At 39.4% G+C, this 15,725-nt stretch overlaps 1 protein-coding gene across 1 annotated transcript in view; it reads right to left on the reverse strand.

The window, feature by feature from the left end:
• Positions 1 to 554: 554 nt before the first annotated feature.
• OMA1 (OMA1 zinc metallopeptidase) overlaps positions 555 to 15,725 on the reverse strand; it is a 40,445-nt gene continuing 25,274 nt past the window's right edge. Inside the window, exon 9 of the mRNA XM_063298022.1 lies at positions 555 to 1,152. Within this exon, the coding sequence (XP_063154092.1) occupies positions 943 to 1,152 (210 nt within the window). The 3' untranslated portion in view covers positions 555 to 942. The remainder of the gene's footprint in view (positions 1,153 to 15,725) is intronic.

The following is a 15,725-nucleotide window of genomic DNA, read 5'->3' on the forward strand; positions in this document are numbered from 1 at the left end:
TACTCTGACCAGCTCATTGGACAATTTACTGCAGTATTGCTTCTTGAGATGGGCAGTGCATTTTTACAATTCAACACAAGCTGAACAAAGCTGTGTTAAGCAGCTTTAGACCAGCCTTTCTCAACTTTTTGACCCTGGAGGAACCCTTGGAATATTTTTCAGGCCTGGGGGAAGCCCTGTGCATTCAGGCTCAAATATAGTCCAGAAGTTACAAAATTATTATATTTGTTTCATATGTAGACCTGTATATATGCATTAACAGTGTTCTTAAGCTAAAAATAAATAATGAAACTTACCTCTTTAATGTGAAGTTGCCCAAATTGGAAATAATTTTTTAAATAAATCATGATCTCCTAGGGAACCCCTAATGACCTCTCATGGAACCCTAGGGTTCCACGGAACCCTGGTTAAGAAACCCTGATAGACTGTGAACTAGTGAATATAACTTAAATGCACCATGCAAACAGTTGCCAAATATAGACAGACATTTAGAGAGAAGCAAGATTTTAACTAATCAAGTAGTACAAATGGCAATCGCCCTCAACATTTCATAAAGAAATAAAGCTGGAGATTATAATGGAATATAAATATCGGGTATTTGTTACAAGAACAAATTGGACAATCATTTCTTAGTCTTTGAGGATTTGTGGTTATAGCCCCTGGTAGGTATACTGCTTTGTAAGTGTAATCCATGCTTCTATGGAAGCAAGAGTTTCACGAATCTCCAAAGAAGGATGAATGACAACCCTGTGTATAAGAAGCCATCTTCTGCCAATCCATCCAAACATTGTTTCTTATCCACATTAGGATTGAAAAAAATGATTCACATCTGTCTCTTCATATTGTCAAACATTTGCACAAACATTTATGGCAGACGATCCACCATGTGATGAACATTTGGATAAAACTATCCAGAATTATTTTTGCTTTCATCCCTGAGTGTTATTTTCTAGCAACATTGTCTACCGGCTCTGTCTCCATTTTAGTGAAAGGAAGCTTAACTTTAGTGAGGGCAGAATCATGAGGAGTGATATTTGGGTCTTTTTTGTCTTCAAATGCTTGAATGAGATGCTGCATACCCAGTCTGAACGTAAGACGGGGATCTTGACCAGGCAAAGATGGGCAGTTGCAACTTTCCCTTATTTTAAGTGCCTGCAAACAGAGAAAGAGTGTGTCACTGACATGAGCAAAAAAGGAACTCATCACCAAAATCTACCCCAGAAATCCACAGTTCCAACCAAAACCTTAGTGTTGTCTCATTTACACAGTTCAATAATGTTGGCTTGGACTGAAAACTTCTCTGAAGCACTTTTTAAATATAACATTTCTACCTTTTTTGCAAGCTACCAATACTTTTAATAAAACAAAGTAACATTTTTATTAGAGCCTCGTGTGGCGCAGAGTGGCAGGCGGCAGTATTGCAACCGAAACTCTCCCCACGACCCAGTAGAAGCTGGGTTCTTGGATAGCCAGCTCAAGTCGACTCAGCCTTCCATCCTTCCGAGGTCGGTAAAATGAGCACCCAGCTTGCTGGGGAAGGTAATGACTGGGGAAGGCAATGGCAAACCACCCCACTATAGTCTGCCAAGAAAACATCGTGAAAGTGGCATCCCCCCAAAGGGTCAGACATGACTCGGTGCTTGCACAGGGGACCTTTCACCTTTACTTCATCAACATTTTGATTAGCATATGGTCTTCTCAATATTGCTTATAAAAATTCACTAGATGTAGACCCAGCCATTTCCACTTACCAATCAATAACTTCACAGTTATTTACAGTGACAGAGTTTTCTCTTATTCTCTTGTTGAACATAAGCCACTGCATGACTGCATTAATGTCAAATGATATTACTCAAACCAAGCATAAAGACTTGGGTTATTTCTTAAAAAGAGGAAATGCAATTCCTTTCATACTAGTGTAGTGTTTTTTAAATCTGGTGGGTGGGGGGGGGGTTGTAAAACAGAATATTATACCCATCTTCCATTTCTTTAGTTCGTTTATCTAAAATAGCAGCACTTCAGCAACAAAGCCAAACCCTCAAGGGGCATAGCATAGCTTAAAGAAGTATTTTGACTGTGGAAGTCTGAGGGGATAAGAGGTGCCTGATTAAACATACTTCACACTGGGTTATCATCCATTAAATATAAGGTGAAGGCTACAGGCATGAGAGATAGAGGGTTATGCTCAGCATGGAACTTTCTGAAACCTTAAGTCCAGTCAAAATGATATTTGCAACAATTTCCTGTATGAAGATTTATTGCTGATACTGAAAATTTAGTCTCACCAAGGGAATGCCATTCACTGGCTATTTTGCTTTATTTAATGCCAATAATGCTGAAGACCACAGGTAGTTTAAGAACTGCTACTGGGTTATAGCTTGACCTATGGTGACTTGTAACAGCAGCAATACTATTGTAGACATATTTGGAAAAAAATAACAGTGAGTTCTATTGCTGTTTATTTGGAACAATATTTCATTTAGCTCAAATAATACTTCCTCCATAGTGTATTTAGGACTTCAATCTAAAAAATGGGTGCTTGCATGTATGGGTATGTGCATGTGTAAATAAAGTCCTAGGTCTAGAAAAATACAGTCTTTCCATATTTACAAAACCTGCTTCTGCAATGTTCTAAAAAGGATTAATACTCTGCTGTGCTATGTCCACTGTTCACACATGTGTTCCTGTCTCAGTACAAGGAAATTAAATAAAAAACCTTTTCTTGAAGTATGTATAATACATTATGCAATTTGCTTCAACAGAGCAGAATAATTAATCATGAAATCTGTCTACAAATTTGAATGCATACCATTTATATGTTCCCAGAGCTAAAATAAGAAAATAATGAATATGGCATATGGCATATGTAGAAGTTTGACACCTTTTCTTCCAAATGTCTCCTACAGTGTCAAACCCTGCAGGGAAGCCAAACTTAGGAAACAAGGATCACTTGGATTTCTGGAATGAACTTTATTGCAAATAGGGTAATGTAGCAGAGTCTTGAAAGCCTGCCAAAGCAATTCTCCAGATCAATTTATACCTAGTGTCATTAAGGCAGAGTTACTCTGAGTCTCTTGGTCATGCTTAGTCCCTCCCCTGGATCAAGGAATCTTTTCTGTAACAGTTCAATTCCCTTCTGTAAGTCTGCTGTTGGATCTGCTCCCTCTTCAGAGTTCCTAGGAAATCTTAGATATCCCATACATACAACACAGCTAGCTAAGAGTCCTTCTATTATTCCTTTTGGAATTATTTCCACTCTTCCTTGCAGAATTTTATTTATTTATCAAATTTATATAGCCACCCATCTCAGAAGAAGTGACTCTGGGCAGCGTGCAACAATCAAAACAACAAACATATAAAAACAATCATTATAAAAAATCAAAACAATCATTATTAAAGATTAAAATATTATTACAAATCAAAATATACAAACCACAAGTCACGGAGAGACTAAATATAACAAGACATCTTAAGATGCCACTGGTTCCCTGGGACCCCCAGCCTGGCGACATAACCAGGACTTGAGGGACTTCTGGAACATTAGCAGGGATGGAGCTAATGATGGGGGGTGGGGATGTTCCACAAGGCAGGCACCATGGCAGAGAAGGCCCACCTCCTGGGCCCCATCAAATGTAAGTCCCTAGCAGATGATACCCATAGCATGCCTTCTCTGCCAGATCTAATGGGACAGGTGTTACACACACGCTCCCAATTTCGGCTTATGGTCACCTGCTCACACACACACAGCCTGTTGAAGCACGCAGATCTTGTCAGCCCCCCTTGCTTTCTACCTGGGTTTTCCAGATAGGTGAGGCTTGAGCAGACAAGACACACCGCCCTGGTCAACAGCCAGGAAGTAATTAGGGACACACACAAATCACTTCCAACCGAACATCAAGGCACAGCAGGTCCTTTGTAATACACAGAGACCCAGTGAATTTAAAGTAACAGCAAAACTTTACTGGTTGCAAGATACATTGCTCTTTCTCACACGCACATGCACACACACTCATCCACACTTACCCACGTCCTTCTCAGCTAGGCTGCCAGGCACTAGCTAGAGGGACAGAAGCCACCAAGTCTGGATCCAAAGACGACTCACGGAGTGGGCGGGCTTTGGGACCCCTTTTATCCCCGAAAGTCCTTGTTTTGTTGATTCACAAGTTTGGTAGCTGTTGATGGGATTGGGGGGCGGGGAGGGGGGAGGGTTTCCATATACTCAGGCCCAGCTTCCTTTGTCAGGTTCAGGTGACATTTTTCCTTTGTTTCCTTAACGACTTGCTTCCAACTTGTCTACCTCCCTGAAGGGCTCATTTAGACAAGATTCCTGGCTTTTCTCCTCTCTGCTTACATGCTTGCTTCATCTTTAGTTATGGCAGCTTCAGCCTAGTCTCAGACTGATGATGTAATCAGGGAGAGGCAGTCCTCAGAACCACCTGAGATTACCTCAGGTAACAGAATTATTTTAGCTCAGAAATATTCTTAGGCCTCCTTGCATGAGATCTCCCCCAAAATTTTCAATAATATTCAAGTCTGGGGACTGTTAAAGATCATTCAAAACCTTTATCTTTCTTTCCTGTAAGTACTTTATGGCTGATTTGAAAGCATATTTCAGACTGTTGCCTTGTTAAAATCTCCAACATCTTTTTGCCTTCAGTGTTAAAAATAGCTAAATGGTTCACTTGATTCAGAACATTTATAGAAGCTTTCCAAAATATTGCACATTCTTGGACCACCACTAGCTCAGAAGAAGCAACAGAAGAAAAAAGTTCCTGTGATAAATCGAAAAGTAACATTTCAGAATTAGACATTTTTCAACCAAAGCCCTCTTGAATTAGCTAGATGCCAATTCATTGTTTCTATTTCCTTCACCTTTCCATTAGAAGCTTAAGGAAATATCAACAGTGTTCTCTCTTCCAATTTTTCTCCAAACAACCCTAGGAAGTACAATGGATTAAAAAGTAACCATTGGCCCCAAATCACCACATTGTTTTCCTGGCTTATGTGAAACTGGGACCTAATACTCCCTGATTCTACTCCAGCTGTTCAACTACTATACCACAATTGGCAGTCAGAGAGACATTTTCACTTACTGTATCTAAAATTCTTCAAAAATTGTTTAATATAGTCAACAAAGGAAATAAATCCTGAGAGACACCTCTGTAGTCATTTGAGGTTCTCTCATCATTTCTGGCAGTCTCATGCATGACAATTTCCTCAAAACAAAATGAACAGTATAATGAAATCAATTAATGGGAAGGTATTAATAAAAAAAAACAAAACTAGATAAAAAATGTATCTAAAGCCCCCTACAATGACCACTGAGATAAGCAGAATAAGACTCATCTTGAATTATGCAGTTCTTAGAATCAGTTTGAATACTCTGGGACCAATGAAGAACATCTGCAGAGCTACTACACCTTCCCAATTCAGCTGTTATTTTCAAGACATCATCTTCCCACATATATAGAAAAGGCTAAACTCATGTTAAATGAAGGTGTGAAAATCCATGGATTTTTTTGTATCTACAACATCTGCTTACCGGTAACACCTGTAGGCGGCAAAATCTGCTTACCAGTAAATTCTAGCAATCTGTAATGCAAGCTCATTAATAAGTATCTTTTAATAGATATCATGGTATTCCACCCTAACTCAATCAATTCAGCCAATTCTGTAGGAACAGAAAGCAGGTGGAGTTCAAGAATATTATTTAATATTAAAATATTAAATTACTTTAAAAATAAATAATAATAACCCACACTTTTTGGAGGTAATGGGGGGAATATTCAGTAATACACAGTTTTTAAAAAACCCTACTATAAATACCAAAATAAATAAATAAACCAGATATCTGGAACAGAACAGACTAAAATTAATTGTTTAAGAATTATGAAACTGGTAAGGTAAAGAAGCAGTGATTCTAGCAGTGACTAGAGCAAATTGTTACATGGAATATGCATCTCTTGACTCTCAAGAGCAGGAAAAGTACTCAAAGGTCCATTGTCTTGAAAGGACAGGAGAAAAAGGACTCAGGACTTAAACTGAGGTAGGTAGGTAGGTAGATAGATCTTGAATCCCTAGATCTGCAGCAGGCAGAGCTTCTGCATGTATATGACAAAATGTGGGCCTGAGTATTTATCATCAACTTTTTACTACTAACTGAACAGAATGGCTAGCCTCGAAAATATTTAGATTGCTCATCTTTAATCATGCTAATACAAATAAAGAAAATTACTGGCTGTAAAAAAAATATATTTGAGTCCAGGGTCTGTATAGACATTATCCAACTGTAATCTATTTTAGTTAGTAGTAGAAATTAATATTTTAATAACTTTCATAATAATATATGCCAAGCAGGGGAGCTCACCAAAGTGTTTTTTTTCCCAACAGCTTGACTGTGACAATGCTATGATGAGCTTTTCTTTCTATTAAAATAGCTTTTTCCCCACTTAGGCAAACATTAGGGCATATATTGCTGAACAGTTCATCTAGATCAGTGTTTCTCAAGCATGGCAATTTTAAAATATATGGACTTCAACTCTCAGAATTCTGGGAGTTGAAGTCCACACATCTTAAAATTGCCATGGTTGAGAAATGCTGATCTGGAGCAATATATTTAGGGTGTACAAAGACTATCTAGTTATTTGCTTTTTGATTCCATTCCCAAAGACAGAACCCAAAAGAACAAAACCATTAAATCTCTGGAAAAATGTGAACCTTTGCCTCTGATTTATCAGTTTTTTTAAAAAATTCTCAAGAGACTGAAAGGGTTTATTGAGAATATCAACCCAGAACTATCTGCAAAGCAGAAATTAAAATAACTTCATCCTCATCCAGTTTTTCCTATTATGTACATTCTCATAAATGCAGTATTTTAATCTTTAAATGTTAATGGTTCCTAATTATCTAATTTACAACAAATGTCTTTGTAAATTCTGAAAAGGCTTTGTTTTCTAGCACTGTCTAGTTTCAAGGCCAAATCAATTCTTTCAGGTAATAAATTGTTTATCTTATTGTGTGCCAAATGAAATACAGTATGTACCAATAATAAGCCTTGTTTTGATAGAAACAGCATTGGTCGCACTTATGGATGGGCCTTTGCACATCTTCAGGTGGTGCGCCAGCTCCACCCATTCCTGGCTCGAGATGCCCTCTGAACAGTCACTCATACCCTTGTCATCTCCCACATAGACTGTCCTAACAACCAGGAAACACACTGAGACAAGGAACTGGTCTCTAATATTTATTGCTAGTACTTAACAGGAATCCTAACAAACTGAAGAAGTGTGGGAAAACCCAGACATATAACCCCGCAGGGTTAAGGCGGTCCCGATCTGTGTCTCTTTGAATGGCTGAACAATTCATCAGTGCTACGCATGCGCTTGACAGTCTGGATGGGAGCCCCCTGCTCGCCATCCTTACTCATGACATCGACTATTGCAATGCGCTCTACATGGGGCTACCCTTGAAGAGTATCCGGAAGCTTCAGCTGGTCCAGAATGCGGTGGTGCGGACAGTTATTGGTGCTGTGAAATCGGCACATGTGTCACCACTGTTACACCAGCTGCATTGAGTACCAGTTTGCTTCCGGGTCCAATTCAAGGTGTTGGTTATCACCTTTAAAGACCTGCATGGCATGGGACCAGGCTGCCTGAGGGACCGTCTCATCCCCATGACATCGATCCGCCCCACCCAGTCAGGCAGGGAGGGCATGCTACGGACCCCATCAACAAAGGAATTACATCTGGCGGGGTCCAGGAGGTGGGCCTTCTCTGCAGCGGCGCCTGCCCTTTGGAATATCATGCCCCCAGAGTTGAGACGGGTTTCCTCGCTCCCGGCCTTCCAGAAGAAACTGAAGACCTGGTTCTGCCACCTTGTGTGGGATGCAAGGGGGAGGGAGGGTGTAACAGCTCCAGCTGGGGATGGTTGGTGCCACAGCACCCCCTATTGATTGGGGTTTCCATCTCCTCTTGGATTTTACATTTATATTTATATTTTTTTATCTTATTTATGCTTTTAAAGTGTGATTGAAGCTTAGATGTTTTTATTATTGCTTTTATTGTAAACCACTCAGAGTCCCCCATCGGGGGAGATGAGTGGTAATATAAATTTAATAAATAAATAAATAAACAAACAAACAGTCTCTCAATATATTACATAAAATCTGAAAGCAGGACATAGCAGTTTGCTGAATGATTTTAGGCCATTCACTGAGTTCATAGATCATGTTAGGACATGATGTGGTTCCTTTGATTTTGGTATTGTGTACTACATAATTCCAGATAATTCTGCTTTATTCAATAAACCATGGTTAAATAAATCTTTAGTGAGAGATATCATCCATATTTCTGGGCCCACCCCACCCCACCCCACCCCACCCCACCCCATAGGGCTCTTGAGAAGGAAGTACTATGTGTGCCACCTTAAGATGCTGCAAGAAAGATGAGGTATGGATGATGATGATGATGATGATGATGATGACTTAAGAATCAAACTAAAGATCCAGGATTTCCAGAAGTGTGTAGATGGGCACTGGTAACTATAAGGATTGTCCTATACTTGCAGTAATAAATTAAACCTTTCTTTCTCTGCTGCTCTTTGAGGAAATTCTCTCCTTGGGCACAGAAATCTACACAAGAGGAGGAAGAACTATGTTGTCAGGGGAAAGAGGATGAGTGGGCTGGGGGCAGGGAGAATTATTCAATTCTTATTTGTTCTTTCCTTTTTTAAACCAAAATCTGGCTCCCACCAAGTTTAGCGCTGATGTGAGTGAGGCAGGCAGTGGAGACATTCCTCCTCAGGCAAGAAGGGGGCTGAGTATTCCTTGGGTGGAGCCTCTGTGATGCCGGCTTGGTAATTGGGGTGACACTAGAGAGGATCTGTGGAAGGAAAGTAGATGAATGGTGACTGGATGTGAGGGAAGTGGTTTGGTATTCCATTAGGTTTAGGATGTTGTGACTATGGTTGAACATGTCATTTTTCAGAAGTTCTGTTCAACCAGCTTGTACAACTAGTTGTTGGATGTGCTTCACCAGGACAAGTGTGGGCCTTTTGGGGTTTTTTTAAGTGTTGGTTAAGTTATCAGTGTGGATAAAGATGACATTGGAAAATGGGAGCCTTGCAGAAAACTCTGATTGGCAATTGGATGCTGGAAGTTGCGTCAATGGAGGAGATAAAGTGGGAGGTGAGAAATGCTCTAGAGCAGGGGTTCTCAACCTAGGGTCTACAGACTCCTTGGGGGCTTATGGATAGATTTCAGGGGATCTGCAAACTTGGATGGGAAAAAAATAACTTTATTTTCACTGAGCTCTAAATGAAATTTAGCTTTTCATTCAATAATGTATGTAGGCAACAAAGTAATTTATGGCCTCTAGACTCCAAAGGTATTTGTTAACTTCAATAAATCTCACTATCTAAAATTACTACACCCTAAAAAAGGGCACTGTCTTGTTATTGATTTAATGGATTAATAAAGAAGCACATTACTACATTACATATTTGTTATTTTTAGTATTTTTGGTAACTATGCTTGAGCATAATTGCTTGCCTTTGTAATACACTCTGTATCTCTGCACGTTATTTCATGTATTTAAATACATTTTTATGAAAAGGTGTCCATTGGTTTTACCAGACTCTCAAAGGGATCCATGGCACCGAAAGGTTATGAATTTCTGCTCTACAGGAAATGGATTATCTGGGCCATTTTCAAACAGGATTCAGAGCTGAGCATAGGACTATGATGGCACTGGTTGCTCTAGAAGATGAGCTTTATTGGTACCTGAATGGAGGGAGTGATCCTCCTCCTGGTCCTACCAGACTACTCAGCTACCTTTCATACCATTGATCATGGGATTCTTCTGGACAAATTGCGAGGTCAGTTCTATAGGTTCTCCCCTGTGGGATTCCCCAGGGATTGACTCTTTCATCCCTGCTGTTTAGCATCTATATGAGGATGCTAGGAAGAAGTAATCTATTGGGTTGGGGTGAAACATCACTAGTATGCTGGTGATACCCAGTCATATACTGCCACCCTGGGCTCAGCCACAGATGCTGTTATGGTCTTGACTCAGTTCCTGGATGCTGTGAGGGTCTGGATGGAATGAAAAAGACTACAGTTAAACCCAAAGTGGACAGAGTTCCTCTATGCCCAGAGATCAGCTGGTTGTCCTTCTGCTCAGGAGGTTACTCTGGATAGGGTAGCACTCACCCTGAAGTAGGAGATACATGATTTAGGGGTCCTCCTGTATTCATAGCTACTATTTGATGGGCAGGTGGAGACCATGGCCAGGTGGGTGTTTGCCCAGCTTCAGCTAGTGCACCAAACATATCTAGACCATACCCAATGCTGATGATACTAGTTCATTCCCTCCTTATTCTTTTTAAGGACTGCTGCAGTGCACTGTACATCAATCTACCTCTGAAAATTCAGAAGCTGCAACTGGTATGGAACACAGTGGTCTGCATGCTGACAACTGAGAGCCATTATACCTGAGTTCCCCCATACTGCAGTTGCTGTACTAGTTGTCAGTAGGCTTCTGGGTACTATTCAAAGTGTTGATTTTTCTTTACCAACAAACTTATTCTTGTATTAATACCCCACTCCATCTAACAGTTAATGTGTACTCTATTGCAAGCACCGAGTATCCCATCTAATAGCAATTAATATTGTGCAGCACACTATTAGCTGTTACAAGTGCCTTTGCTTTGAACATGCTATGTGTAAACTTCACTAAATAATTCTTTTTTACCAGTAGGATAGAGGAAGAAATACAGTCGATATTCAGTGTCACTCTACTCATTTATGTTATGCCTTATATTTTCTTTGGGCATACTTCAAACACCTTGGCTTGCAATTTTTATTAAATTTTGAAAGAAGTAATTAAGCACCCCCACCAAAAAAAAAAGATTCTGGAACTGATAGGAACAAGTACTATATTAATATCATTGTTAGTGCATTCCCTTCCTCCATATATTAAATTATAGAGAGCTACATGTTTGCTTTATTAATTAGATCAAACAATGCCAATACTTGACAGTACCTATCTAATTGCAAGACTCATCCTTAATAGGAAATCTTCATTTTATTGAATTGACTAAGAAGGAATCCTAGCAGAATTGAATCTTAGCAGGAAAAATAGCCTGATCCTGGACCATTACCACCTTTTCCATTTAAAACAGCTCAAGAAATTCACAGTGTGATTAAAGCACTCTACTGGGATTTAATCTGATATTGGCTGCAATCCACGCTGCCCCCCAATGTTCATCCATAGTTGTTTAGCATTTTTAATTATTATTTGTTCTTTGGGAGGTAAGAAGACATGGGCTTACTAGATGAAAGTTATACTGAGCATGACTCTGCTTCATTTGTGCTTTGGGGCATAGCAGATCTGATAAGAGAGGTTTGGAATGGATAGCTACTCATTTAGAAGTTACTATACCTTGAACAGTTACAAACACAAAAAAGATGAAGACCCCAAGTTAGGAAATACTGTCTTAATTTTTGCTCATAAAGGCTCTGTTATTCAAGCCACAGGAACTCTGCCAGGAAAATAAGAATCAATCCCACAGAAGTACAGTTCAAAGCCCAGTAGTTGCTCCTTTGTTTCAAGACAGAGAACCTTTAAACGTGTTTTCAGTGATAGAAACACTTTCTTGACATGTACCTAGCAAGCACAATCAGTCTATATTGTTTGATAGCATGCAACGGCTACTGAAAATGATGCATTATTATTCCAATTCTGCCTTTGTGATCACTCCACCTTATGGCTCAGCATAAAGTCCCCATGACATTTAAGGTGCCCAAGGATGCACAAAGACAGAACAATATAATTTACCTGAAACTTCTAGAACTGTCCTGAGACTGGAGTTAGCATTACTGGTCAGACCAATATTTCTTACAGGCTAGTAGAAAGCTCCCCCACCCCCGCAAATTTGGCTTAGCATCACAAGTGTACACAAGCTGTGATTATTAACAGTAAGAGTTGTGACATTTGAGAGACATTCTAAAAAACAGGTAAACTATGCCTATGGAAATTTCAGCTGTCTGCTGTCTAGTAGCAAATGTCCACATAGGTTGTATATTCTGTGCCATATTTTATGACAGCCTCTTCACACTACATTCCTTAAGTATATAGCTATAGATTCAGCACATTGTACTTTCTGCCAAATTCTGATTGCTTCCCCAAAGCAGATGCCACATTCATTATGTATACAGAAGATAAAATCCACTATATCGCTTAGGGTTTGGGTTGTCAGAAGTATGATTACCTTTCAAAGACCAGGTTGTGAATTATCCCCAAGGAACTGGACTTCAAAGGCTTGTAAATACCATTTTCGTTTTTGTAAACCTTACACTAAACATTAATGTACAGTCAAATAAATTAAACTTTAAAGGAAGAATATAGTAAGCAATATATACAGTTTCCTGAATTATAGTACTAACTCCAGCCTCAGCTTCAATATTTCAAGCAGATATAACCCCACTTTGGCAACGAATGACACATTTTAAAAAAGCATTTATGGTCTCTGTACAAGTCTGTCTGCCTATCATCTACATACACAAATATGCACAGTTAGGCAGTATACATGGTATCCTAAATTATACATTCCCAGAATACTTCTCTACATCTTCTATCTTCGATCATCCAAGTGTTAAATTTCCCCTCTGACTTGCTTCATATCTTAAACCTCTACAAACCAATTCTGTATTTCAGATCTCTCCTCAAGGATCTTTTCTCCCATGCTAAATTGAAAATCTCCCTCCACTTCTTGCTATAAAAGTAATAGTAATATCCTTATATAAATGTGCCACTGTTTTAAAAAACTGTCATCTGCCAGCCTCACTAGATTAGAAGTGAGAATGAATTCTTAGTTTCTCAATACAAGTAAGCATTGGGTTCTAATAATGGAAAGGTTTTAGGAAATAGTAGTATTTTAAGGTATAGTAGTAATATAGTAGTATTCAGTATAGTACTTTACCCCATAAAGATTCCTCCCATTCCCATCCCTATGCCATTGAGTGGATTGTTAGATTTGTAAAATAACAGTAACACGATCTCTCAACAATAATATAGCAACTTTTTTTTTCATATGCATTGTGGTCATAAATCAGGAAAGCATGAATATAACCATATGAGTCTTTCCATTTTGGAGGTATTGAACACGTACATCAGGGTATGTGGGGCCACTTAAAAACATATGCAAAGTATTGTAATGGAAATCACACCCAATCACAGCTGTACAAGTAGCTCAGATTAACATTATGTTTAGTAAAAGTCTAAAAATCCCTTTATTTTTGCAACTAAGAGTTTAAAGTTTAACAGTTAAACTTTAACAGGCAGGCAACAAAACATCTGCAAGCAAACAACCAAGCTCAGAGAGCATCAAGGACTCCACAGTTAAACAGTTAACATTAGTTTAACTGAGTTCAATGGAACTTATTTCTGAGTAGATATGCAGGAATTACATTGTGAGATGCATATACATTTTCGGCTAGTTGGTAGGAGAAAACTGGAGGTGGGGGACAGAACTGAATGCTTAAATTTCTAGCTACAAATCATCTAGAAAACAGAAACAGAATTCTTAACCTTTGGCCCCTAGGGCTTATAGGGAACTGAACTTCTGAAGGACAGGTTACATCTCAGTTAAGATAACATGGTTCACCTCAACCACCTCAATCAGAATTACAGTACAGAGTAACAAGCAACAGAACAACAGAAACTGTTAGATGACACAGGCTGAAATTTGTAATGAGAAGTGTATTGCTCTGTCCCCAGCCCAGCAGAGTTAGGTCACAGGTACTTTTGGATGCAGAGACAATGACCACAGCATTATGAATAGTCAAGGCTTTATTCCAAGGCACAGTGAGAAAATAACACAGAAATAAAAAACCTTGAAGAACAAAAGAAAGAGGAAAAGAAGAGCTTATGCCCATTCTGCCAGCCAAGGAACCCCAAACAGATGACAGACCTCTTCAAAGCCACCAACTATGCAGCACCTTCTGCCATTCAAGTCTGCACTGAAGTTCCATCTGACAAAGATTTCTGAATAGCTTATATGGACTCCAATATATACTCAGTTACCCTTATTTTCAATAGTGCCATCTCGCTTGATTTTGCGAAGGCCAAAGAAAAAAGTTTATCTTGTCTTTGGAAAGCTTCACCTATTTCTGCCAAGGATGAGACCCTCCCAAAATTAGTATTTGTTTATACCAGGTGGCATTGAGACCATCTCACAGTTAAAGAGCATTGAAGACGAGAAAGATCATCCCACTCTACACACATGTCCCATGCCAAGAACAGGACAAAATAGAGTATAATTCTCAGTAACTAAAATAAATGCTTAATTCTGTATTGCATATTCAACTATTACATGGGAATATAAAGTTCTATATACCATGCACTTAAAGGAAAGAGGTACACAGTACTATCCAATTCCTCTTTGCCAATCTCCAAATGAAACCACCATCACTACAAGGCCTATTTTCAATGAACAGCCAGCACTATATACTGTTGTAATCAAAATTATTCAACCCCCATTGCAAATCAGGTTGATTGTCAAAATGTACAGACTTTCAGATGTTTGCAATGAACAAATAAAAAAAAAGCAATTGAAATAGCTCAACACAACAAATGCTTCAAGTGGTGTCCCCAAATTCAACTGAAAATGCAACTTATAGTCTCCAGTCTCAAAATTATTCAACCGCTTCATGGCAAGTATCTTCAGTACTTAGTAGAGCACCCTTTTGCTGTTATGACCTGCTGCAAATGAGATGCATAGCCAGACACCAACTTCTGGCAGCGTTCCTGAGGAATCGTAGCCCATTCCTCATGAGCAACAGCCTCCAGTTCAATGATATTCTTGGGTTTGCGTGCTGCAACCACCTTCTTCAAATCCCACCAGAGATTTTCTATAGGGTTCAAGTCAGGTGACTGTGATAGCCACTATAGACTCTTCCAGGACTTCTTCTGCATCCAAGCCTTAGAGAAATTTGAGGTATACTTGGGATCATGTCCTATTGGAAGATCCAATGACGCCCAAGCTTCAGCTTCCTTACAGACAGCATGACGTTTTCTCCTAGGATTTCCTGATACTTCAATTAATCCATCTTGTCATCCACACACTGCAGGTTTCCAGTGCCAGAGGATGTAAAGCAGCCCCAGAGCATCACCGAGCCACCACCATGCTTAACTGTAGGTAGAGTGTTCTTTTCAGCATATGCTTAATTCTTCTTCCTTCAGACATACTGCTGATCCATCCGGCCAAAAAGTTCCAGTTTTGTTTCACTGCTCCACAGAACAGAATCCCAAAACTTCTGTGGCTTATTTAAATGATACTGAGCATATTGGAACCAACTTTTCTTGTGCTTTTGGGTCAGTAGTGATGTACGTCTTGGAGTTCTGGCATAGAAACCTTCTGTGTTTAGTATGTGCCTTACTGTGCTCACTGAAACCTCAGTGCCTGTTGCCACCAAGTCTTGCTTCAGGTCTTTTGCAGGCACTCGAGGGTTTCTCTCCACCTGCCTTCTCAGAAATCTGGTTGCAGCCATTGACAGCTTCCTTTTTCTGCCCCGTCCAAGTAGTGTAACCACTGTTCCTTTAACTTTGAACTTGAGAACTATGCTTCCAACAGTGTCTCTAGGAACATTCAGTGCCTTCGCTATCTTTTTGTATCCTGTTCCTTGTTTGTGAAGGGCAATGATCTCTTCTCTTACCTTTTTGGACCAT

This window comes from Candoia aspera, chromosome 3 (genome assembly GCF_035149785.1).
Source record: "Candoia aspera isolate rCanAsp1 chromosome 3, rCanAsp1.hap2, whole genome shotgun sequence".
NCBI lineage: Eukaryota > Metazoa > Chordata > Lepidosauria > Squamata > Boidae > Candoia > Candoia aspera.